We start from the raw sequence: 24,313 nt of genomic DNA, 5'->3' as shown, positions 1-24,313 counted from the left end.
AAGCACTATCTTTATGACACTGGACAGTAAACAAAGCTGCCCTTCTCTGTGAAGGCAAATGCCATCTCTATCTTCAAGGCTATTTTCTGTACATACATGGTTGAAAAGATGGTCCAGAACAAAGGTCAGTGCCTCTGCTCACAAGACATGCAGAAATGCGAGACAGCCAAGGAAAATTATCTCCCAACAACTCTGACTTTCAAAGACTTTATTCTGAGTTTTGGGTAAAAGTGTTTTGGCACTTATCCTTTAGAGGCAGCTACTTGAATAAAAAGAAATTCATAATTATTTAAATAACTGCTTCCTTGTTTTCTTCTCCAGATTTCGCAAAGAATTCAACTAAGTCAAGGAAAACAAGACTATTGAATCAGTTGTTAATTTGTGCATTATATTGGAGAGAAGAAATGAATAATACATAATTCTTAGATTTCCACAGACATTTACCAGTAATGGCATTACTCTCAAAAATAAAAAATCATGTAAAACTATAATAGTTAGACATATTTCAATAACTTTTTATGGTCTACCATGTAATGAAAATTAACAGAGAAAATTAGCAAAGGTTCATCGGTTTCACCAAAAGTGAAATTAAGATGTTTGTGATTGAATAATACTTAACACTGGTTTAATAAAGTCACTTCTCTGGCCGTCTTACCTATTTGATACATACACAAGAAATGTGCACTCACACAGATATATACACACACAGTCTGCGGGAAACCAAAATAGATTTCACAAAGACAATTCACCAAAGTTCAAGTACCTTTCAAAGTTCCAGTAAGGTATTCTATGAGAGCCCATTCACTCTTTCGTTCATGTGTAATTTTAACAAGCATCTTTATATGACACAGTACAGTATAATGGTCACAATCATGAACCGCAGAGCCAGGAGTCTGAATTCAAATTCCTGCTTTGCTACTTATAAGCTATGTGTTGGCAAATTACTTAATCTTTCTGTGCTTCAGTTTTCTCATCTTACAAATACAGATAATAATAGTACCTACCTGTTTGGGATGTTGGGAAGATTAAATGAACAAACACCTTTCAACACTTAGAATGGTGCTTAGTAGATGGTAAGGGCTCTTATCTGAAGTGTCAGCCCACAGATTAAAAAGTAGAAAGCTCGAGTTAAAAATAGATGGGAAATCCATGACCAGCAAATATTAATGGAAAAGTATGAACCACAACACTTTGTAAACGAGCATGAAAACACCAAAAGCACAGCAATGTGTCACCAGTGAGTACTGATGCAATGGCCCTAGCCTGTAAGAGGCAAGGTGGCTGTCACTGTTTTTCAGGGCAATGAAGTAACTGTGCAAAACGATTATTTGCCACTGAGACGTTAGATTATCAGCCTCCTGATTAAGAAGAGCAGTAGTTTACATACTTTGGAAAAAATCAGCTCAAAAATCATTAAATTAAAAAGGTTCGGCTTTAGACATCTACAAAATTAATTTACATGGACACTTCATTTAACATCACTGCCAAATAATGTGTCACCATATCCTCACATCTCTCCTTTCAAGAAATTGATATAAAACGGCCTTGAATCATACTGCGCTGATTCCTTAGCCATGTTCTCAGAACTTAGTACAAAAATGGATGTCTAATGAATAAAGAATTAGCTTGAACACATCAATATTTGGGTAATAATCATTATAATTGATTTCAGTATTAAAGGTAAACCATTCGATGATACAACAGTTCAGGTAGATAGGAGGAATAAGTTCAAGAGATCTATTGTACAACATGGTGCCTTTAGTTAATAACAATGTACAGAAAAAGGTAAACCATTCATAAAATATATAACGCTATCAGTCAATTATAATTTCATTTTTACCTCTTCAGTAGTCTCTGGGGCTTAAATTTTACCTATATTGGCCTAAGATCTCCCATCCCCTTAGACTAATTCATTTTAAGGTGAGAAACTATATAGGAAAGGTAATATTTCTTTTTTAAATCTGTAAATAAAACAAAGCAGAAATTGATAACTTGGTACACTTTTTTGTGTTTCATATTTTGGCATTGTGGAAAGTCTATTTCAGGTCACTCACATTTATTTTAAAAATGGTACAGTAAATTATATCCTCTAGGATGGTTTGTGAATGAGACCTATTAGTTAACATTGGATGTTCTAGAGGAGCAGGGGGCCTTGGAAGTTATGAATTCAACTCTTTATCTTTCACATGGTGAAAAAAAAGCTTCAAGAGTGACATCAGCAACACTGGCATAGAAAGGACCTCCAAAGAGTCTCTGATCCATGTAAGCAATGGAAGCACTGGCAGAAACTGTTAGATTCAACTTTTTCAGAATTCAGGAAATTAACCAGACTTGCAGCAATCTGAGGAGTGTTTATTCACCAAAAACATCTGAATCTCAGGAAGAAGAGCAATCTCTGTGGTATTGTAATTTGCCCCTATCCCCATCCCCACTCCCCAGCTCTGCAGTAGCCTTGAAAACCAACAGCCTGCAATCCTGTGAGAGCCAACAGCCTGGCAGCCACCAAAGCGGACAGAATGAGGGTGCAGCTCTTTCAAAGCTCCATTTCTAGGGGACTGCCATTATTTGTGGGGTCTGGTGGTTCCCCGGAAGACCCCACTTACAAGGGTGCTTTATTTGACCTGAAATTGGAGCTCAACTATGGGGAACAGCCTTTTCTCCTGGGGGAGCTGACTGAAGGCAGTCAGTCAAAGGCAACTGTTGAAACACTGAGGCTGCCTAAGGCAGTGGCTAACAGTTGTACACAATAGGGCTTGGCAAAATTCTGACGTTTGTGGGGATCTAGAAAGTTGCACACATAAGTAGGGCAGTGCTTATGTCCAGGGGTTGCGCATAGGTCCAGGAAAGAACTGAGAAGACCCTAAGAGCTCACCTCTAGCTAACCTTGAAGCTCTGTGCACCCTTGGTAAAGGGTGAGAGCCTTACTGGTTCCAGGCATCTAAGGAAATCTCTGTTCGGTCATTAACTAACCACCAGGATAACTGAGCAGAGACTTCAGTGGCCACACATAACAAAGAAAACAGACTTTACAGAATTAGTTTAGAAAAGTCATCAAACCAACAAATAAATAACAACAACAAACTTTGGAGAGGTGGAAGAATCTGATTTTCAGAGTTGTCACATATATTTAAAATGTCCCATTCTCTACCAAAGAAAGAAAAAAAAAATTACAAGACATGGAAAGAAACAAGAAAGTCTGGCTCATAAACAGAGAAAAAAGCAATCAATGAAATTGCACTTCTAATAAGAGGAACTCCCTGCCTCACCAGACAGCCCTGTCCACATTAGAACAACACTACTTCTTAACAAGCATTCCCTTGCTGGAACCTGCCTTCTTAACAAGGATGTCCTGGTTCTAGCTCTGCTCTCAGCCCTTCCCTTTTCCATCAGGTAGAGAGTCATGTCTGAAGAATCACCACCTGACATTTAACCATTTTCCTCCCCAGGCTAAATATTCCTAGTTCCTTCAAGTTTTCCAGATACATACACTTCATCATCCCAGTGATCCTTTTCTGGATTGTGCTGATTTTGTCAATGTTTCTTTGAAAATGACATTGCTTTTAACTTAAAAAAAAAAAACAAAAAACTAGAAAATGCAATAAAATATGAAGACAAGGCTATTGTAAGTAGTTTTGGATCTCAATGACAAAAAGGCTTTTGGGTCCCCCAGAAGAGTAGACATGGGATTGTACTAGTAAGCTGCATAGTTGGGGCTTGGCTTCCTTCCAGATCCCTGGGCCCTGAAGCTTATCTCCATGCTGAGGTGGGCAAGTATACTTTATCCAAAGCAAAGGTCCTAGTTAGGCTGCTTGATTTTTACGGCAAAATATCAGTTTTATCACTTCCTCATTTTGTCTAAAAAGCACATAGATAATCCTTCAAACAAGACCATTTTAGTCCTTAAGTTTGTTGTCAGAATTCATTAAATTATACTTTATGTTTCTCTATCAAGAATCCCTCCAAAAGAGGTGTTATCTGAAGATTATTTAAAAGAAATGAAATCGATTGACATCTAAGTCCTTTAATTCATGTCCAGACCACTAAAATGTGCCAGCTTGCATTATATAATGCCCTGGTATATTATTCTCCACTGGGGTGTATTTTAACTATAGGTATTGAAAAACACTGTAAGAAACTGCTCTATAAATTTTGTGAAAAATAATATTGAAGATATGTCCCTCGATAGCTTAGAATAGTAGATATAAAATCCCACTTGAAAAAGATACATTAGAATTTTGCTCCCTTTGAAAAATTATAATGTTTGCTCTCCTAACATTAGAATTTTGCTCCCTTTGAAAAATTAGAATGTTTGCTCTCCTAACATTAGAATTACACAGATGACTGTGCCTCCTTTTCACCTGGGCTATCAGAAAGCTGACAGACAAACAGGGAACTCAACTACAGCCACTGTGTTTGCCTTCATGTTAAGCATGGCTGCTTACTTTTTCTTTTAACCCTGAATTTCCAATTCTATTTATACTTTATTATTGACTTATTGCATCTATTTTGCTGTATACCACATTAAATCCTTTAATAAATTTAATTAAAAAGACCCAGGGTGTAAATATATACAGAATAGCACAAATTTCTCTATAGTATACACAATTTAATATGTCTTTGATGACTCAGAAGGCATTGTAGAAACTTGCAGCATACACGTATCATGCTGAATAATCAGTGAATCATTTACACAAGTGCTTAAAGGTAAGGATTAACTTTCTCTTCTTGAGAATACAGTATTTTTCCAGATTTCTCTGTATAAAGTAATTGTTCCCCCTCAGTCGCTCTCTAAATTCTTCATAGAAATATTAATACCTCCAGGGTTTACTGTCCATTTGGCATCATTCTAATTGAGGTAATTCAACCTGAACATAACCCTGAGTGTTTTCAGCCAGTCAAGTAATTATGTATAAAGTTTACATTTTTCAGTGTAAACCTGCACACTTTTGTTGAAAAGCAAAACACTGAGTCTAGAGAAAAAGATATAGATGTGTTTCTATGCAATTTATTCTACTATTCACAGACATTTAGTTGTATATACAAGCATTTCTATAGATTGAGTAAAAAAGAGGAAACAGAAATGTTAGAATTCAAAAGTGCATTCCATTTCACAAAGAACATTTTACTGTGAATAGGAAAGAACTGAATTGTACTTATTTGCTTTTCTCAAAATAAAATACTCTGAGTTGATTTTACTGGAATGTTTTCTTCCTACATAAAGCTATGCTAGGCCTGTGTTAATAACCTCAGATAATTCAAAGGTATGAATAAGATGTGTTGGCTAACCTACTTTACTGGCTGCAATATTAAAATTCCAGTCAACTATTAACTGTAAATAATAACACTACCTTTATCAGGGAAAAATCACCAATTCCTACATTTCCCGGAATCTATTTGAAGGCATGTCAGGATGCCTCATTTCACTTGAGGAAATTATACACTTGAAATTATTCTCTGATCTATCTCCAAAATGAGTTTCTAAAATTGGAAGAACACCCATGGCTTTTCAGTACTCAATATTCACAGGCCACATCAAAAAGTCAGGCAGCCTTTTAACGCACTTAAGAAGTTAAAGTATAAATAAAATCTAGGTGCCAATACAGGCCAGTATTAATAGTTTTGTAAATAAACATGACTCGCAAGTTTGAAATAACTGTGTTAATTATCAGATACAAATATACAATCTTCAGCTGTCTTTCTAGAATTGAAGAAGCGAATGATTGCAGTTCATGAGTTCATGAGTTCATGAGCTTTAAAAAGGTTGGATGAAAAGTTCTCTACTTAAAATCTTAAGCTCTGCAGGGAGACAAATGCTTCCTTAAAAAAAATTAAACAGCAAGCACTAAAATTCTTACAGAACTCTCTGTTCTCTTATGAACAGAAAGGTAACTAAACCCATGCATAGCAAATGCAGTAGAAAAAGTCAGCTTATTATTTTTTAATATATAACGGTCCTCATATCTTATTTAATCCTCACAATAGCCCCAGTAGACAGGCAGACTAATCAAAATTAAAAGACTGTATTTACTGAGCATTTTTCATTTTTACCAAAAAATGTAGTTATAAAGAGATTAAAGGCAGAAAACCCAGAAGCCCACACATTCACTACTGAGCCAGTTCCAGCAGCAGGAGGCATCCTCTGCTTCACTGAACAGAAGAGTTTATTCACAAACCCTTCATGCAAACATTATCTCTCATGGAGGCCCTTTTGTGCACCCTAAATGTTCATTTATAAGAAGCTGGAGGGTGTTAAAGCAAGCAAAGTGAGAAACTGGAGCAAGTCCCATAAACCTTGCCTTGAAAATCTTCAGCTAGTACAAATATATATGACTAGATAATGCATATTTTCCTGCCATTACAAGCAAAACTAGGGGTGAGTTAGCTAGTTAAAATCTAATCATAGATCACCAAATTTTCTATTTACTTCAATAAATACCTTAGTAAACTGCTGTTATTATTAGGTACCACTGTGCATTGAAGATTTATGTTTATTACGTGCCAAGTGGTATGCTAAGGGTTTCTCATGCAGTATCTCAATTTATCTTTGTAATATTACAATGAGGTAGGTACTATTAAATCTTATTTAAAAGATAAGGAAATTGAGGTTTAGAAGAGAAAAAAAAAACTCTACATTCAGCTTTCTTCTTACCATCTATTCCATAGCTCAAAATTTTAGTGCCTAAAAGCACGGGCACTGGAATCAAACAGATCACTGTCACTCACTCCCCAAAGCCAATTCATCACCTTGTCCTGTTCATTTTACCTCTTAAATATCTTTCACCTTCATTCCTTCCTCTCCATTGTTAGTGCCACAACCTGAATCCTACATGAACTACCTGCTACAGTTTCCTACCTGCTTTCCCTGCCTCAAGACCCAATCCTCACTGCAATCCCCCACCTCAGCTCATTCTCTACAATGCCAGCATCATGATGTTAAAGCTCAAATCTAACATTGTAACTTTGTAATGTACTTTTTCAGGTCAAAATATTATAATGGCTTTCACATCCCATGCATTTTAAGGGCAAAATTTGCAAGTCTCTACTAATAAAGCCCAAGAGGAAAACTTGTTCGATTGAAAAGGAAAATAAAACGAGAAACTTGCAGTTGAATTATGTCAAGAAAGAGAGTGAAAGGAAAGAAGAATGCGTTTGTATACCTGAAGCAAAACTGGCAGAATAGTTCAACGTCTGATTAGATCAAGCAAAGCCTGAAGATAAAAAAGGATCTTCTTCCCTACCAAGCCCAAACTGATCCTGCGGGGCTTTGAATGATAAAACAGATACCACCCCAAGTCAGAGTCAATCTGATCCACCAGCAGTTGCGGAGGAGATAATGAAGTCAGCAGAGAGGCAGGAGGGAGCTTCTTTGACTTTATATAAAAGAACCCTGAGAATGGAAATTCTTGGGGATATTCCATCTAAATAACTACTGAGCCAGAAAGCTGAAAGCTGCCTACCGTTTACTATCTGGGCAGGAGGCTTTATGTGTGTTTATCTGAGAATAAAGCTTCATTATTAATAAATCAGAATCCCATGACTACTTTGTCCTAAGCCTTCTTTTTATAATAATGGCTCAAATTTGTGAACATGTTTCCCTCTTTGTTCAGCAACTACTTGCATACTTCAAATATCTATGGGTTAGTAGGGTGGACAGAGCTTTTCATAAACCAGCCTCTGCCCTGTGCATCCTGTAAACATGGCCCTCCTCTCTCTTGCTTCCAGCTCTAACTTTGCACCACTGCCTCTTGGCTTGGAATGCCCTTTCCAGACCCCTGGCACTCAAATCTTTTCTGCTAACACCTACTTATTCTTTCACATTGGAAGCCCAATGGGTTACACACTGCTATGTGCTCCCATCGTGTATCTCAATTATAAAAACAATGGCAATTAAGGATTGCCTGCTCTGTGTCAGGCTCCTTTTTTATGCCCCATTTCAAGATTATCTAATTCCTATCTCTTTTTTTTTTCTTGAGAATATATTCATCAAATCAGAGACAAAGAGAAAATGAAATAACTGGGTCACAAACAAGAAAAAAAGGTGGGAAGAACTTCCTACCCTTTATTCTAGCCACTGATGTGGGGATCGGTTCTATGCAGACTTGACCAACTTCCATATTGGTATAACCAGCCAGTACCTGGCTGGAGGTCTTAGCTATGACCTCTAGCTCCCCTCCTTGGACTTCTCTTTTTTTTTTTTTTGAGTCTCGCTCTGTTGCCCGGGCTAGAGTGAGTGCCGTGGTGTCAGCCTAGCTCACAGCAACCTCAAACTCCTGGGTTCAAGCAATCCTTCTGCCTCAGCCTCCCCAGTAGCTGGGATTACAGGCATGTGCCACCATGCCCGGCTAATTTTTTCTATATTATATATATATATATATATATATATATATATATATATATATATTTTTTTTTTTTTTTTAGTTGGCCAGATAATTTCTTTCTATTTTTAGTAGAGATGGGGTCTCACTCTTGCTCAGGCTGGTCTCGAACTCCTGACCTCGAGCGATCCACTCGCCTCAGCCTCCCAGAGTGCTAGGATTACAGACATGAGCCACCGCACCCGGCCTTCTCTTTTAATACTTGCCCCTAATTTTGTTTTGTTTTAGGGCAGGGTTGCCTGGGAGCAAAACAATTGACCTCATAAGTAGGTAGCTTGCCAGAAGGCCAAACCCTCTCCCTACCATGGCCTTTTATGCTCACAACACATTGTCATGTCTCCACCTCCGGCTCAGAAGTACTGAAGAAACATTTATGATAACTGGATTTGTGTGTAAAAATCATAAAATAAAATTTGTTTCTATTAGTCAAAACAAATAGACATTCAGTATTGGTTCACCTTTATAATTGGTAAAAGATGTTAACAGGAGTGCTCACAAAAAGAGTTGAGAATTGAAATATTGCCCAGGAAAAACAAAAAAAGTATACTAATTATAAAACAAATGCCATTTGCCAAGGACAATAGGATACAAAGGAGATGGATGACGACAGTACCTCCAACCGAGTAAGGGATGAGAATGTGAATTCATGACTCTCAGTTCACACATCACATAACACACGAGAAAATAAAACCCTCAACCAGCCCATCACACATGGCTCACCACTGATGACGTTTTGCTCCATGACCAAACTCTACTCAGGCTCCCCGCTGAGCTCTTTTTCAATTAGACCTTGATTTTTAGACTGTGACGTTTGTCTCTGCCTAATCTAATTTTAGCAAGAGTCCTGCTAAATTGGGTTAGCTAGAATTCCCCATTCTTCATATCTCATCACCCTTAATATTTAATCAGCTTCCTCATTCTCCACCATCCCCCAAATGATGTCTGATCACCCTGGCCTGCCTTCAACAAGAATCCTGTTAGGCTAGTTTAGCCACCATCCCCACCCCCACACCCAATCCTTGATGTTTCCTCTTAGTAATTTTCTATCTACTGACCAGCACCCCCTGCTCCTTGGTTGTAAATTCCCACTTGCCCATGTTGTATTTGGAGTTGAGCCCAATCTGTCTCCCCCATTGCAAGACTCCTTGCAGTTGGTCCTACACCCATCCTGATGGTCCCCCTTGGAATAAAGTCTTCCTTATTGTCTTTAACAATTGCCATTGAATAATTTTTTCTTTAACACCATGAGCTGCCCCCACCTGTAACCTGGAGGAGCACCTCCACAAATCCGTTTACCTTCTGCGAGCACTGGTAACAGACACACTTGTTGTCATGAAGGTTCTTTGTCCTGCAAGCCAGGACTCAGAAAAGTCACTTCCTTTCATTTTCACACCCCTTCTCCTTCCTAATCTCCTTTATATGCAGATATTTTCTGGTGTTGAGAGAAGAAATAAGCAACCATCTAAGGCATAAAAGGTTTATCTGTCACAAAGGAAATTTATATTGAGTATTTAAAATTTAAACCCAACACATGGAACATAGAAAGCCCATGGAACATAAAGGAAAAGCATCCCAAAGGCACATGGCTGCGTGGAGGACGTATCTCTGTGCTGCCCTTACATAAATCTTTGGGAATCCTACTTTTCTGAAGAAGCAGCCAATATGTTTTAATGGCAGCCTTTCTTCTAAATACAAAACAAAGAAATGTGTCTATGGAGGTACATTTTACTTGACCTTCTGTCCCTCTTTGTTTTATATTTTGAGTTGGTCCTTTTGAAATAGGGCCTGTTATGAGCTTGTTTACTTCCATTTATTTTTCTGGGTAGCACACAGAGGCACAGAATGGCATTTCAGTCCTTTTGAGGGGATGTTTATGCTTCATTTCCTATCTGAAACGGTAAGCGCTGCAACTGTTCCCTACAGCCGTGTTTCTTCATGCTTTTAGGTTGGAACCCCAAGAAGAACTGATGATAGCTGTGGCTCTCATCTACTGAAAAAAATGCACATAAAATATTGAAAACAATTTCAGCAGTATCACTTTTCCCCTGAAGCCCATCCAAGAAGAGCCCAGGTTCATGAGAAAGAGGTTGGGAGTCTCTGCTCTATACAGACTTTCTACCTCTCTTTTTTTTTTTTTTTTTTTGTCTCTGCTTGATCTTTTTCAGATCGAGTCCAGACACAGCACTTCAGTAACTGCTATGATGGAAAACTCAGCAGAGGAGAGAAGAAAGAGGCGCACCATAGACCTGTATTTTACCAACTCTGAGACAGACGTTTTGCTAAGGCCAAGTCTTATGCCTCACCTTTGGAGACTGTGGTTACACAGACAATTCCAAAGAACAGGAAAGCAGGTAGTCAGTAGTCATGGGCCCAGACGCCCAGTGGTAGGTCTTTTGCACCTGCACTTCTCCAGGCCAAAAATACTCTTCCTCAGATCTTAGCATGGCCGACTCCTTCCCATCAACTGGTCTCAGCTCAAATATCACCTCTTAAGAAAGCCTATTTCTAACAACCTATCTTAAGTAACTCCCTCACCAGCGAAGCCATTCTCCAGCACATTACTCTGTTCAGAGTCTTCAAAGTGCTTATCACCACTTGAAATTATTTTTTATTGCTTTTTTTCTTGTTAAATATCTGCATCCCTAACTAGAATATAAATCTTATGAGAGGAGAAATTTTTGTCTGCAACATTTTCCACTACATCCCCAGCATTTAGAACAGCACATGGAACCTAGTAGGCAATCACAAAACATTTTGAATTAATGAATGTTATGGAACCAAACTGAGGGTCAGAGATATTTTCATCTAAGATTTTTAAACCTATTCTTTTATACAAGTGTGGAGCTTATTACAGATATTTGAGGAGCTGTGTGCCAAACCTAACAATACCTCTGATGGGAATGTTTCTAAAATGTGCAATTGTTGCTATATTTCTTCTCTGTCATTTTTCACAGGTTTTAAAATATGTCATAAAATATTATTGGGTCAGGGACCATGCAGGCCACCAGATGGTTGAGAATGATTTATTTCCTTGATATCATACCACTGAAGAAAGTTTGCAGAAAGAAATCCAGTTCTTATCTCTGAGCTTACAGAATATGAAAGATAAAAGGGACCTTGAAGTTCATCTGGTCCAGATTCATTCTTAATTTAAAAATCCACTCTACCCCACCAATGACATGGTTATCTGACCTTGACTTTAATATTTTTAGTGATGAGATGCTCATTATTTTACAAGATAACCTGTCTCACACAACTGGACAGATTTTGATGAGCAAGGTCTTCCTTCTATTGATTTAAAATTTCCTTCCTGTAACTTCTGGCGCTTGAAGCAACAATGAGTAAGTCTAGTTCCTGTTCTGAATTATGACCTTTGAAATATTTGAAGACATCTAAACTATCTCCCCGCCAGTGCTCTCAACTTCAAAATAAACATCCCAAATACCTCTAGCTGTTACTCACTTATTTCTCCATCCAGATCCCTCCTCTTCCTCCTGTATGATTGCTGGACACACTGCAATTAGGGAACATATGTTCTCCAGGGCAAAGTGAAATTAAGTCTTATTTTTAATTATGGATTTAATTGTGCTTATGCCATAAAACTATTAAATGATCCCCTTTTGTAAGTCAACTATGCATATAATTACGTACTATATCATTACCAGTATCAGCATGTGTTATTAATTGTAAAATGCAAAAGCAGATTACTCTGTCATAATGAAACTCTATCTCAGCCAGAAGTCTGCGTCTAAAGAACATCTCATAACTGACAATGCCAGTTTGCTATTGAAAGTCTTTTGATGAAAATATGAAAAAGCTCAAAATAATCTGGGCTATCAGTTTGCACATACACAATAGCGTGGGTTCGTTCAATCTTAAAATTCATGGAACAAGCAATTATAGACACCTGAAAGTAAAGCATCCCATTATAAACTAGTACTATTTGTGAAAATAATATAAGGCAAACTATCAAAAATGAATTGTATTTTTACAACAAGAAAATTATATTGAATGTATAATTGAACAGTTTTCAGCTATATAAAGTAAAATTGAAGGGAATTTGTCTATATTCACACTTTGTGAGAATATCTGATAAATTGGTTCATGTTTTGTCATTCTCATGATCAATATTAGTTATAATCATTTTGGCAACATTAATCACTAAAGCAGGCAGAAATTATTATACTATGGTGCTTTAGCTCAATAATTTTTCATATTGCCTTGCTACTGCTAAAAAACCAACAAATGGATTAAAGTCACACTAGGAAAATTGAGAAGTTTCAATTCACATGTCTACACTTACATTTATACTGCAATCATCTGTTCTTTTAATGCCTAATAGTGACTTATAATGCATTTGAATATCCACAATCATGTTTGTATCTAAGACTATCTCAGAAATATTAAGTACTGTTTTCTGTTTGATAGAATGAACAGGACTTCATTGCATTTGTTAGTTAACTATTCCTACTTCAGACACTAGCCAATACTCAGCTAGTGAACAAAAGATGCGGCAGTGAGGAACCCAGAGACACTCACTTAACAATTTTTTGTTCAATAAGCTATACCTTTTCATTTAAAGGCAACAGTTACAAAACATAGTATGTTTAAAATGACAGTATTCAAACACAATGCTTCTCAGTAGTGTGAGACATGACAAAAAGTAATTTAATCATCTTAAAACAAACAGCCTGAGTTATTTAGTTGTTTCAATAATTCTTGCCATAGCTTGGATTGTGTCCTCCCAAAATTCATATGTTAAAATCCTAACCCCAATACCTCAGAATGTGATCTTATTTGAAAATAGGGTTGTTGCAGATATAATTAAGATGAGGTCATACTGGAGAAAAGTAAGCCCTCAATCCAATATGACTGGTGTTCTTATAAAACGGGGAAATTTGGAGACACAGGCACAAAGGGAATACCATGTGGAGATGAAGGCACAGATCAAGGTGATGTTTCTACAAGACACGGAATGGGAAAAATTGTTGGCAAACCACAGAAGCTAAGGGAGAAGAATGAAATACATTCTTCTTCATGGATCTCGGAAGGAACCAACCCTGCTGACACCCTAATGTTGAACTTCTAACCTCCAGAACTGTGAGACAATGAATTTCTGTTGTTTAAGCTACTCAGTTTGTGATACCCTGTAATGGAAGCTCTGGGAAACTAATAGAATTCTGAAACTCTTAAAAAATAAATATTTGGCACTCTTCTTTGTGACACACTTTTGGAGCCCAAAGCATTTTATTTTGGATATCCTTAAATGTGGTGTATTCTTGTCCTCTGAGATGGATTGCTTTAAACAACAAAAGTTACTCATATCTAAGACATGAATAAAATGGATCATTTGTGTAGGTAATACACTTTTAATTAATTACAGAATCCAAATTAATTAATTTATAATACAAATTAACTGTATATCTTTACAACTAACTTTGGCTGACAGTCTAAAAGATGTTTTGAAAGACAACATTTCTAGGAAAAAATGCATAACCTCCTAAGGTAACCACTGTGAAACATATAAAAATGCATGTTTTGCAAAGTCTGATTTGTTTCATTTTAAACTTTCATCCTATATAGCCACACTGTGTGTAAATGTACATATGTATATATGCTCACCTATATATATATATATGAGTTATATTATGAATAGTATAAGCAGTTACTTTAATGTTAAGCCAGAGGTTTTCAAAGCCAGTGCTTTGTGACATCAGATACCTGACTAGAGATGTATCTGGGGAATGATCCAACTCTTCAGCCTGCGCAGTTTCTCTTCTGCTTGATTTACATTTTGAGTTTCTATTCTAGACCACGATTGCCCAATAAAACTTTCTGTAATGATGGAAACGTCCCATATCTGCACCATCCAGTACAGAAGCCACTAGTCACAAGTGGCAGTTGAGCACTTGAAATATGGCTAGTGCAACTGGAGGAATGAAATTTGAATTTAACTTAATCTTAATTAGTTTCAATTTGTGTCACTATTGGCTATTGCACTGGACAATGCAGTTCTAGATCTTAATTTGAAAATAAGATTTCACTGTTCATAAAATTTGAGAATCACCACTAAAAATGGAGCAGGAAAACATCTGCTAAAAAGGAGTAATTGATGATTCTGATCAATTCTCCTGGAAAACACAAATATGCAAGTTTCTTAGGCACATGAGGATTGATTTTAATCCCAGTGAGTATAAAATTTAAATCGGAGAACTAAAGCTGACATCTCTGATCATCAGCCAGCAGGGGGAGCCGAAGAGTAGCACCGAAGCAAGTTGTTTTGTTCCACCCACCCCCTCGCCCTTCCCCCCGCACCCCAAATATGTGTTAGTCTATGTGGAGGCCCTAAAATACATATTCTGCCCAGGAACTCCAAACCCTGTGTTTCCTGAATATCTAGAGTTAGCTACATACTCTGCATGTGTCCGTTTCAAAGGATCCCAAGGAGGTGGCAACAGAACTTGGTCCTAGACAATACAGTTCAAAATTGAATTAATTATAAAACCCGTTTTTTCCCACTTTCCTTTGTTAAAATGTAACTAGTGTTCAGATTTTTATATTGATTTTTAGCTTTATCCTGTTTCTCCACACATCAGAGAAAAAATAATAAGGCTCTTTATATTTAGACATAAAAGGAAAATTTCATTGGCACATTGTTGATTTTTTACTTAAAAGTTATTATAAGAAAACTTTTACCTGTGATAAGTTAACCACATATGTCCTTACCTCTTGATACAGGTCACTGAGATCTTCCTGGTGGGCCTGTTTGGAACATCCTGGGAATTCCCTAACACAGCAGGAATCTGGGGGCCAGTCCATCTCTGTCATTTCCAACCAGTCAGTGAAATACACCACTCCACAGCACTTAAACTGCAAAAGAATCACTGGTCAGGCTCAGAAACTATAAAAATATTTTCTTAATTTATAGGAGATAAAACACTGGATTTCTTAAATTTTTGTGCCCTGAGCTAAACTCACTTCTATCATCACCTAACGATATGTGTACATTCTATGTTGATGATAGAAATGCGGTAGAGGAACATCATGGCTATCTACCCCATAATAAAGCAATTCTGGACAATAATGCCCATAACACATAAAAACAAATCAGGCACGACTACGTCTCACTCTCCAACTGTGAGATCCCCTACGAGTGATCACATTGCAACAGATTTAACATACACACTAAGGCACCAAATAGCTGACATCTTATCTTTATCATTAAACCTCTATCCACTAAAGACTAGTTAATAAATCAATTTGTTTGTGGCTCAGCAAATTCAAATATTACATCAAAAGTTGAGATAATCTTTATAGAAAAGATGTGTTGACCAAATTCCACATCACGAATGTTAACCAGTAAAATACCAAAAAACTTTGAGAAATAAACATAAGTCTGGCCAATTAATGTTTATTCAACTGAGTGAGGTTCTTGAAAGAAACGATCATATTCTATCACTATAATCTCAGAAGTGATGCACTTTTAGCTTGAATAAAGTTGAATTTAAGAAAAACCACATTGTCTTTTTTTTCTTTATCTCATATCTCCAAAGATTAGCAAAAACTTTCTCTGGTCAAGGTTTAGAAACACTGCTTAAGGACATATATGGATTAGATTCAGAACAATTAACTATGATGAATAATTTTCTGCTCTAGGGTAGAGGGGGTTGCTCTTCCCTCTCTAGTCAGAAGCAAGAAATATGGGCAATCACTGAGAACTTTGCCAAGAGCGACTGGCTATACAAATTGCATAGCCCAACAGATCAATTTGTATTCAAGATCAACACGGTATCACAAAATATCACAATCTACCACCATTTCAAAATTTAACTAAAATAAATTTTGAAGAATCTGAACTCATGTGAAAAAGAAACAAGGAAAATGCTAAAAATTATTTTGTATTTTTATACTTGCCTAAATATCTACTTTTTAAACATAAAAAAATCATCTTAAGTATATTATAAATAATGAATTATTGAAAGCTATGAGTAATACTAAAATTTTGTGAAACCTTTTTATATTTTTAGTATTTTTCTTTTATAAACTTGCTCTAAAAGTCATGAAGATACTATAAACATCACAAATTAAGTCAAACATAATTGGGCATCACATATTTTCCATAATTCATTAAATCTTCTTAAAAAAACATATACAGCAGAAACGCTTCACTTTCTAAAAATCATAAACTACTGCATTTCCAAATCAGTCTTTTTAAATCTTTGAACTCAGAAAAAAATCCATTTCTCTCTTTTCATAATGACATGAATCCTTTCTGTATTGACGACAGAGGGCAGTTCTTGGAACACTCTAACTCCACCCAGAATGGAACAGCCCATTGATGTGGCTTTGTCACGAAATGAGGTGCTCCACATAAATGACCTTCCCAAGTGACTTGAGCATATCATGTTCAGTGCCAAATTTCTTTTATTTTAGTAAGTCTTGCAATATACTCATCTTTCTTCTTCAACAGAAGAAACTGAATTTGTAGTGAAACTTTCCTGGAAACTCCCTCAAGGAAAGCCAATATCATACCAACACATTACTGCAGTCTACATCTCCTTGTCATTTGCTTGTCTCCTTTAATATCACATTGTGAGACAGTGCCACTCTTGCTAACCTTGTGTCAAGCTCTAGAAAAGTACCATCACCATTTTCCATATGAATAAACTGAGGCCCTTGGTGAGTCAAGTAACTTGCCAAGGTCACAAGCCAGTGTGTGGCAGAGACTATTTATTCCAAATCTTGTGCTCCAACCGCTATGTTAAAATAAATAAATACATTTTTAAAAGTTAGTTTTTTTTAAAGCATATTAAATAACTATCACTGGGGCTTAAGCAAGAGTCTACCACATTGAGGTATGTACACAGAATGGCCCTAAATGAGCAGTCAGGAAAACTGAGATCTGACAAGGTCACATTCTGATCTACAAGCTATTTGGAAGTGGGGTATTATGGGCTAACCTGTGTCTCCCACCCAAATTCACATGCTGAAATTCTAACCTCTAGTACTTCAAAATGTGACTATATTTGGAGACAGGGTCTTTACAGAGGTCATTAAGGGTGGTCCCTAATCCAGTATGACTGATGTTCTTATAAGAAGAGGAAATTTAAACACAGACTCATATAGAGGAGAGGCAACATGAAGACACATGGAGAAGACAGCCATCGACAAGCCAAAGAGAGAGATCACAGGAAGAAACCAACCCTGCCTACACCTTGCTCTTGGACTTCCAGCCTCCAGGACCGTGAGAAAATAAATTTCTATTAAGCCACCTAGTCTGTAGTACTTTGTTATGGAAGTCATAGCAAACTAAAAAAGAGGCTTTTAAAACTTTTTCAGGGTGCCCAGAGGCCTTCACCATCTCCTTTATGTAAAATAGGCTTATGACATGGAGGAGGGAATCTATCACGTGCTAAATCTAAAAATAAGTGTGCTATCATTTGCAGTGCTTGTACACTGTCCGTCTAGGTGGAGTCCCCATTAGAAAAAACTTTTTGTTTTTTAACCTGGATTATCAAGGTCTACGTCACAAATTTCAGAAAATAAAGAGCTCCAGGCAGCTCCTTCCCAAGACAGTAGCTGAATACAGCCTACTATAAATTTCCTAATGCTTCACTTATTTTCCCTTCCTGTTGTTTTTAGTACAAATGCACAGTAAACAAACAGAGTCAGGAAGCGTTTAAATAAACAGGAAATCTGTGTTACAATGATAATTTTCACCATTTCAGCAATTGTAACACAGAGAGCCAGATTTGAATACTGTCTTGGACTTGAACCTCAGCCCATATCCAGGATCGAGTAACTGAGCAGAGAGCTGGTCTATCGTGTAAGGCAGTGATTCTCAAATCTTTGTGGCTCAGCACTAGGATAAGTTAAAGAAAACCAAGATAATCATCTGGGAATGTAACTCCAATCTCAAGGAAAGTACTTGGGAGAACAGCTTGGTCTGAAGCAAGATGAATGGTTAACTTCAAGTCACCAGATTTTAACCCATTAAATATAGTTCCCATTTAAGAAGATGGCTGGGTGCGGTGCTATATGGTCATTAGGTAAGAAAAGCTAAAAGCACCTATACTTTGTAATGTTATTGTCAATAACCATAGGCTAAATGAGATCCCTACTTTACAGGTGAGGAAAGAGAGGCTTAAGGAGGTTGTGCAAATTACAGAAGCTAACTTAATAGTAAGCAGCATAGCTAGGATTTGAACTGAGGTTTTTCTGACTAAGAAAATCGTGTATCATTCATGATATACAGACTCCAAAGTCCAAAATGAGAATGATCATTTAAAAAATTAAAATGATGTTTAAAATCACTGATAGCTCTAAAAGTCATGAAAAAATATATATTCAAATAGAACTTCAATATTTATCAAGTTATCCCTCATAAAAAGGAAACCTCACAGTAGTCTAGAAAAAATGGCTTTTAAGAGTTCCTAAATATGGGTGAAATAAAGGGGAAATGGCAAACGTGAAGAAAAGCCGGGCATGGAGTTACTTATTTCTCAGCTACGCATTGCACCAGAGCTAAGAGAATCATAGGTTTAATTTTTCAGCACAGAGAAAATTACCAAAGACAAAGCTCTGAACATCTGTTTGGAAAGTGTGCCACTCACTCCACATTTTCTGGCTCAAAAATTGCAGCACTTACCTCTCTCTGAAAAAAATTCCAAGCATGAGTAAGCCACCGGTATCTGGGTAAGCCATAATTTGTCATTCTGGCTTTCAAAGTGACCATATCTGACCACTGTACTGGAACCTGGAGATAAAAAGGAAAATATCAACAACTGTAACACACAAATACAGATTCTCTCACATAATCACAAACATAATCACTCATATACACACACACACATTCACACATACTTGGAATTGACAAATACTACTTTAAATTTCTGTTTGCTTGTGGCCTAAATTAAGCTCGGGGTTATGAAATAGTTATTGGACAATCTCTATGTATAGATTTTTGTACTAAATAAGGAGGGACTTTGTATTAAGCAAAATAATAAGAAATCACTATAATGCTCAAACAAATCACAAAACAAGTAGTTAACTGCACATCCTACAGATACACCTGAAGAGCTCCTCGTAACAAATGATCTCTGCAAAGAAATGCCCTTTGCTTTCATTTCATAATGCTATGAAGTTGTCATTCTTTGAAGTAACTGCAGCTAATGGTACTAAAATAAAGGGGGAAAGAATTAAGAAGGGAAAGAATTCAGCTCAAGTCAAATCTCAACTCTGGAATAATTTCGTCAACATCTTTCCAAAAGTTGGATTTTGAAGGCATGCTAGAATTTTTGAAAGAACAGTTCTCAAATTAAAGCTTTTTTTGTGTGTGTGCTTCTATTCTCAAATCCTCATGTTCGTTACAAAGTGTTTAATCATGACAGAACTTTAGGTATGCAACATGAGAGTTCGCCAGAAATCTGGTCAGCATCTCAAGGTATGTTTTATCTACAAGGCCAGGAGAAAATGAGGTCTACAAACCCCAGTCTCCCCACATATGCGATATTAATGCAACTCCTGGGAAACTGGGTAAGACATCCACATCTGATCTATGGAGTAACATAGACCAAGCTGACATTCAATAAATGGCATAAAGATCAAATTCTCCCAAAAAAGAGAAAGGGGAGAGGTGAGTAAATAAGGTTCCAGTAGAACTCCCATTAGGATTATTTTGAAATCTTGTTTCTAAAGATGGTGATGTCAATAGAAATATTAATAGTTTACAGATTTCTGACCACAGAAATTCTTCATTTTTTTTCTTTGTAAATTTTCTTTTTTTTTTATTAATTGAAAATACACAATACAAAAAAACCACCCAAACATTTGGGCACACAATTTTGTTCCCTAAATAATGGGCTGAATGAGTATACACTGTTTATATGGCTTCAACAAAGTTCAGGGACTAGCCAAAGTTCAAGCTACTCACTATAAATTATTACTATCTCATATCCTTTGGGGTATAAAATAAATGGAAGTGAAATAAATTCTCTAGAAATGTATAATCTAAAACAATTAATATGATTGACATTTTATCTGGAGAAGGAACAATGAACAAGAGGTGAACATGTATAAAAAGCAGAAACAATGGGGATACAGACTGATGTCAAGTCTCTTGATTTAGTTAATATAACAATCTTTTAAAAAATTTTTACCCTCCAAAATAAATATAGGTTGTTTCCTCATTGTGACCACAATCAATCTGAGACCAAATGTGGCAAGAAAACAGAGGAGACCATTGAGGTTCTGGCACAAAATACTGGGCTCTGGCCATAAAGTAACACACACAGTGATTGGTTCCTTGCATGGAACAGCTAAAAGCACAAAGCCCATTCTACGTAAAGGTTGAGTTCTGCAAAATTTGGCAGATAATAAACTTTAATGGCACTTTTCATTCACACTGCTATTAGTGCAAAAGCAATAAAAAACCTGACAAACTTTTTTTTTTAAAGGACTGCTTTCCACATTTCACATTTAAACAGCCCTTGCTCTACCCTGATGATGTAATGGGAAAGATTTACACAAGCAAAACAGTGAGGAAACGCTCAGCTGAAATGGCAGTGGGCACCCAGTTAGCACTGCAATACTCAGGAGTTACTTGCAGACCCACCCTTAACAGAATAGAAGAAAGTATCTAAACAAGTATAAATTCCTTTAGGTTTCCTCATGTTTCTTAGGATGGCATGAGAATCAAAACATTTCCTTTCAAACACCTTAAATTAATTCATTTTGAACTTGTTATAACTTAGGAGATTTATATAATATTAGTATGAAATATACATTCTACAATCCATTTTAAAACTCCATGAGAAAATAAACTCATTTTTAAAAACCTTTTCATTACCAAACAGAACACAGTCGAAGCAGAGGGAAGGGGATGGAGAACTAATTGTAAGATTTACTGTGTATTACATTTGAATGTCAAGGAGATAAATTTATCATTTGAAAACAAAAAAAAAAATGAAGAGACACAATCTCTTTACCAATAAAACATAGAAACCAAGTCCCTGAAATCAACCCCCTTCTCACTCCACTAGGTACTCAAAGTTTCTAAGGATAGAGTGAAAATAAGATTCCCAAAGACAGCAAGAGAATTCCTATTTTAATGGGAGATTTTTCTTTTTAAGAAAGTTCTGAACTTTATATTAAACTAGTTAGAACCTGCCCTGCCTTTTCCATTTTTCAATAACTCTCTCTTCTTACTGAGAGGCATCATACATGGGAAGCATGTGTGGCTGCACAGGGATCATACGTGTGAGAGCAGAGCGCCAAAGCACCATGTCCATGGGAACTGGAGTATGCAGGGTGGCCACGAATCTGTGGTTACTACTTAGTATTCAAAACAGTCTCGCAGTACAGTAGCAGATGCACCACAGAATCTTTAATGACCACATCAGTAACAGAAACAACTTCAATTTTATTACCCAACTGCCAAATGCCTTGCCTCTGTCTGAAACAAATATATATATATCTGAATATATAATCATCTCCCTCTCTTCTTAAGAGTTCTTAATTTTTAAATGTTTAAGACATACGAGGAACTTGACACAAATGCAAATGCCCAATCCTTGCCCTTTCCTCCCCTGCCTTTTCCCTCCATTCTGATTTAGTACCTCTGGGCTGGAGCCCAATAATACACATTTTTAAGAATCACCCTGCGTGACTCTTACTGCAGATGGTCCAAGAACTACATGTTGAAAAATACCATTTTACTAAAACAGAATTACTTTATGATGTTCATGGTGGCAAATCTGGCCTGCCTCCATGGAAACAGCCAGCATTCACATACAGGTAAAGGTGCTCAACCTCACTAGTAACAAATGCACTAATTTTCACCAATGAAGTGAGCAAATACGAAATACGAAATAAGGACTAATGCAAGTGAGAGTAAAGTGCAAGAGGTAAACCAGACATAACTGGTAAAATCTTAAGATTGAGAAACTCTTATCCTCATTCATTCTATCATAGCTATAAAAGTTGTTCCAGCAATTTCAATTGCTGAAAGAAAACAGAAAAAAATGATGAAGAGCTGTTTTCAAGTAACCAGGTGTCAAACTGTGAGACTGTTTCTAGACTGTGCTAAACACAAAGCAACTCTTCAAATACACTTCTTAAAGTGGAAGATGGTTTAGCCTGCTGCAAACAGGAGAGGCAGGCTTCCTAGTCCTCAGTGTGTTGTACCAGTCAGCCTTGGATAAGGCTTTGCATGCAGGTATTCAAGCATTCTCAAGCAAATCTTGTTTCAAGTAGGAATCTTTCCTATTATTAAACAGAAGTTGGTACAATTATTTTAGAACATATACTACTATTAGTCTATTATATACATGTTTAAGCAATCTGTGGAATTAAAGACATTATCATAGTATACACGATATAATATTACAAGTTATGGTGTGGAAATGTGCTGCTTTGGACACGGAAAAGAAAATGTTATTTTTCATAAGTATTGGAACTATTCATTGTTATCATGTAGCATAAACATTCAAATTAGTAATCAATGCTTTCATTACTCTAAAGTATCTAATTTAAAAGGCTGAAATGGCTATTACTTTAGATTGTGATTATATCCCATTTTGAACTCACCATAAGTTCCTGCTCGTATGTCCAAACGCCACAAGCCAGTTCTACACAGAAAATGACAAGTAAACTTCCAAAGTACTGCAAAAGAACAAAAAAGTATGCCATTAGCATAGAATCAAAATAAAGCATAATAATTGAACTAAATACTATTCAGTGTTATAGTTATCTAATGGACAAGAAAACAGAGGCAAGGTTTTATGAAACCTCTTGGGAACAGATGGAGAAAATTTCAGCAAATTTAGAAACATCTACAGATAACATTTAATACTCACCTAAGTGGGCCATTGTCTACTAGTCATCTCCTGGGACAAATGTTTTATAAGTGCCAGTACTTTCATCAGGTTAAATAAGAATTTGCATATTCCAGTTCAATAAGCTATAACCAAGTTCTCTGAGAAACTGGACCTAATTCCTTTCAAAGGAGACGAGGTGAAGTCAACAAGTTCAATGCTCTACTTATGAGCAGATTTTAACTCATTCTCCTAAAGGGAGGCCTCCATTACATTCTTAGAAAAAAATAATGTAGAAGAAAATTTCAAGTACCTCTGACACTTTAAAATATATAGTAAATTCCTATGAAGGGGAAGGCACTTGAGAAATAGAAAGGAATATAATAAATTCTTATAAGGCATGTTTAGGCAAATAAATAACATGAAGTTGAATACAATGTCAAAAACAGAAATGGAGATAAAAATTCAGGAATCCCATGAAATGGATAAAGTATTATGCAGCATTATTCCAAAAGGTAAAGAAGATCGGGGCAAAGAGGAGAAGAGAGAATTCCAGGCAAATAAAAACCACAAACAAGTGTGGAGAGTCAGCTGGCAAGTCAGGCGAAGGGTCAGGGAACAGGAAACAGATCCATCTAGCTGGAGAGGGTGGTCAGAAAGAAGAACGATAGGAGATCAAATGTGAAAAGCAGATTGAAGCCAGATTATGGTGAACTTTAAATAACATGCTAATGGATTTTAAATCCATCATGTAAGCAATAAAGTGACATCTTTCAGAGTTTCTGAATAGGGGAAAGACATGACAAACAGAATAATGACAAGGTTCTAAGTGATTTGGAAGGGAAAGGCTGAGGGGGGAGGTGAAGATCTCTTAGAAGGCTGCAAAGAGGAGGCAGGAGGTGAGGAGCTGAACTTAGACAGCCGCCTTGCAAACAGGCGGGAACGAGTAGTTTCAAGAGATGTAGCAACAGAAAACTGACAAGGCATTGGACTGATGGGATTAGAATCTGAGGGGCAAAGACATACTTCACCAAAATAAAAAATTTGTGAGGGGTAACCAGTTCTATGGGAACATGAAAAATTTCATTTCATTTGAGCAATATAGAAATGTTAATTTAACTATTA

General features: G+C 36.6%; 1 protein-coding gene across 3 annotated transcripts in view; it reads right to left on the bottom strand.

Moving 5' to 3' along the window:
* The window catches only part of TSPAN12 (tetraspanin 12), a 60,384-nt gene that overhangs the window by 2,916 nt on the left and 33,155 nt on the right, over window positions 1-24,313 (bottom strand). For all 3 annotated transcript variants that reach the window (XM_045564460.1, XM_045564462.1, XM_045564461.1), the window contains 3 exons: window positions 22,962-23,036; window positions 19,024-19,131; window positions 15,102-15,245 (listed from right to left, as the gene is read on the bottom strand). In XM_045564460.1, the coding sequence (XP_045420416.1) occupies window positions 15,102-15,245; window positions 19,024-19,131; window positions 22,962-23,036 (327 nt within the window). The remainder of the gene's footprint in view (window positions 1-15,101; window positions 15,246-19,023; window positions 19,132-22,961; window positions 23,037-24,313) is intronic.

This window comes from Lemur catta, chromosome 11 (genome assembly GCF_020740605.2).
Source record: "Lemur catta isolate mLemCat1 chromosome 11, mLemCat1.pri, whole genome shotgun sequence".
NCBI classification, from domain to species: Eukaryota; Metazoa; Chordata; class Mammalia; order Primates; family Lemuridae; genus Lemur; species Lemur catta.
The sequence above is the reverse complement of the archived record's forward strand: the minus strand, read 5'-3'. Positions and strand labels throughout refer to the sequence as shown.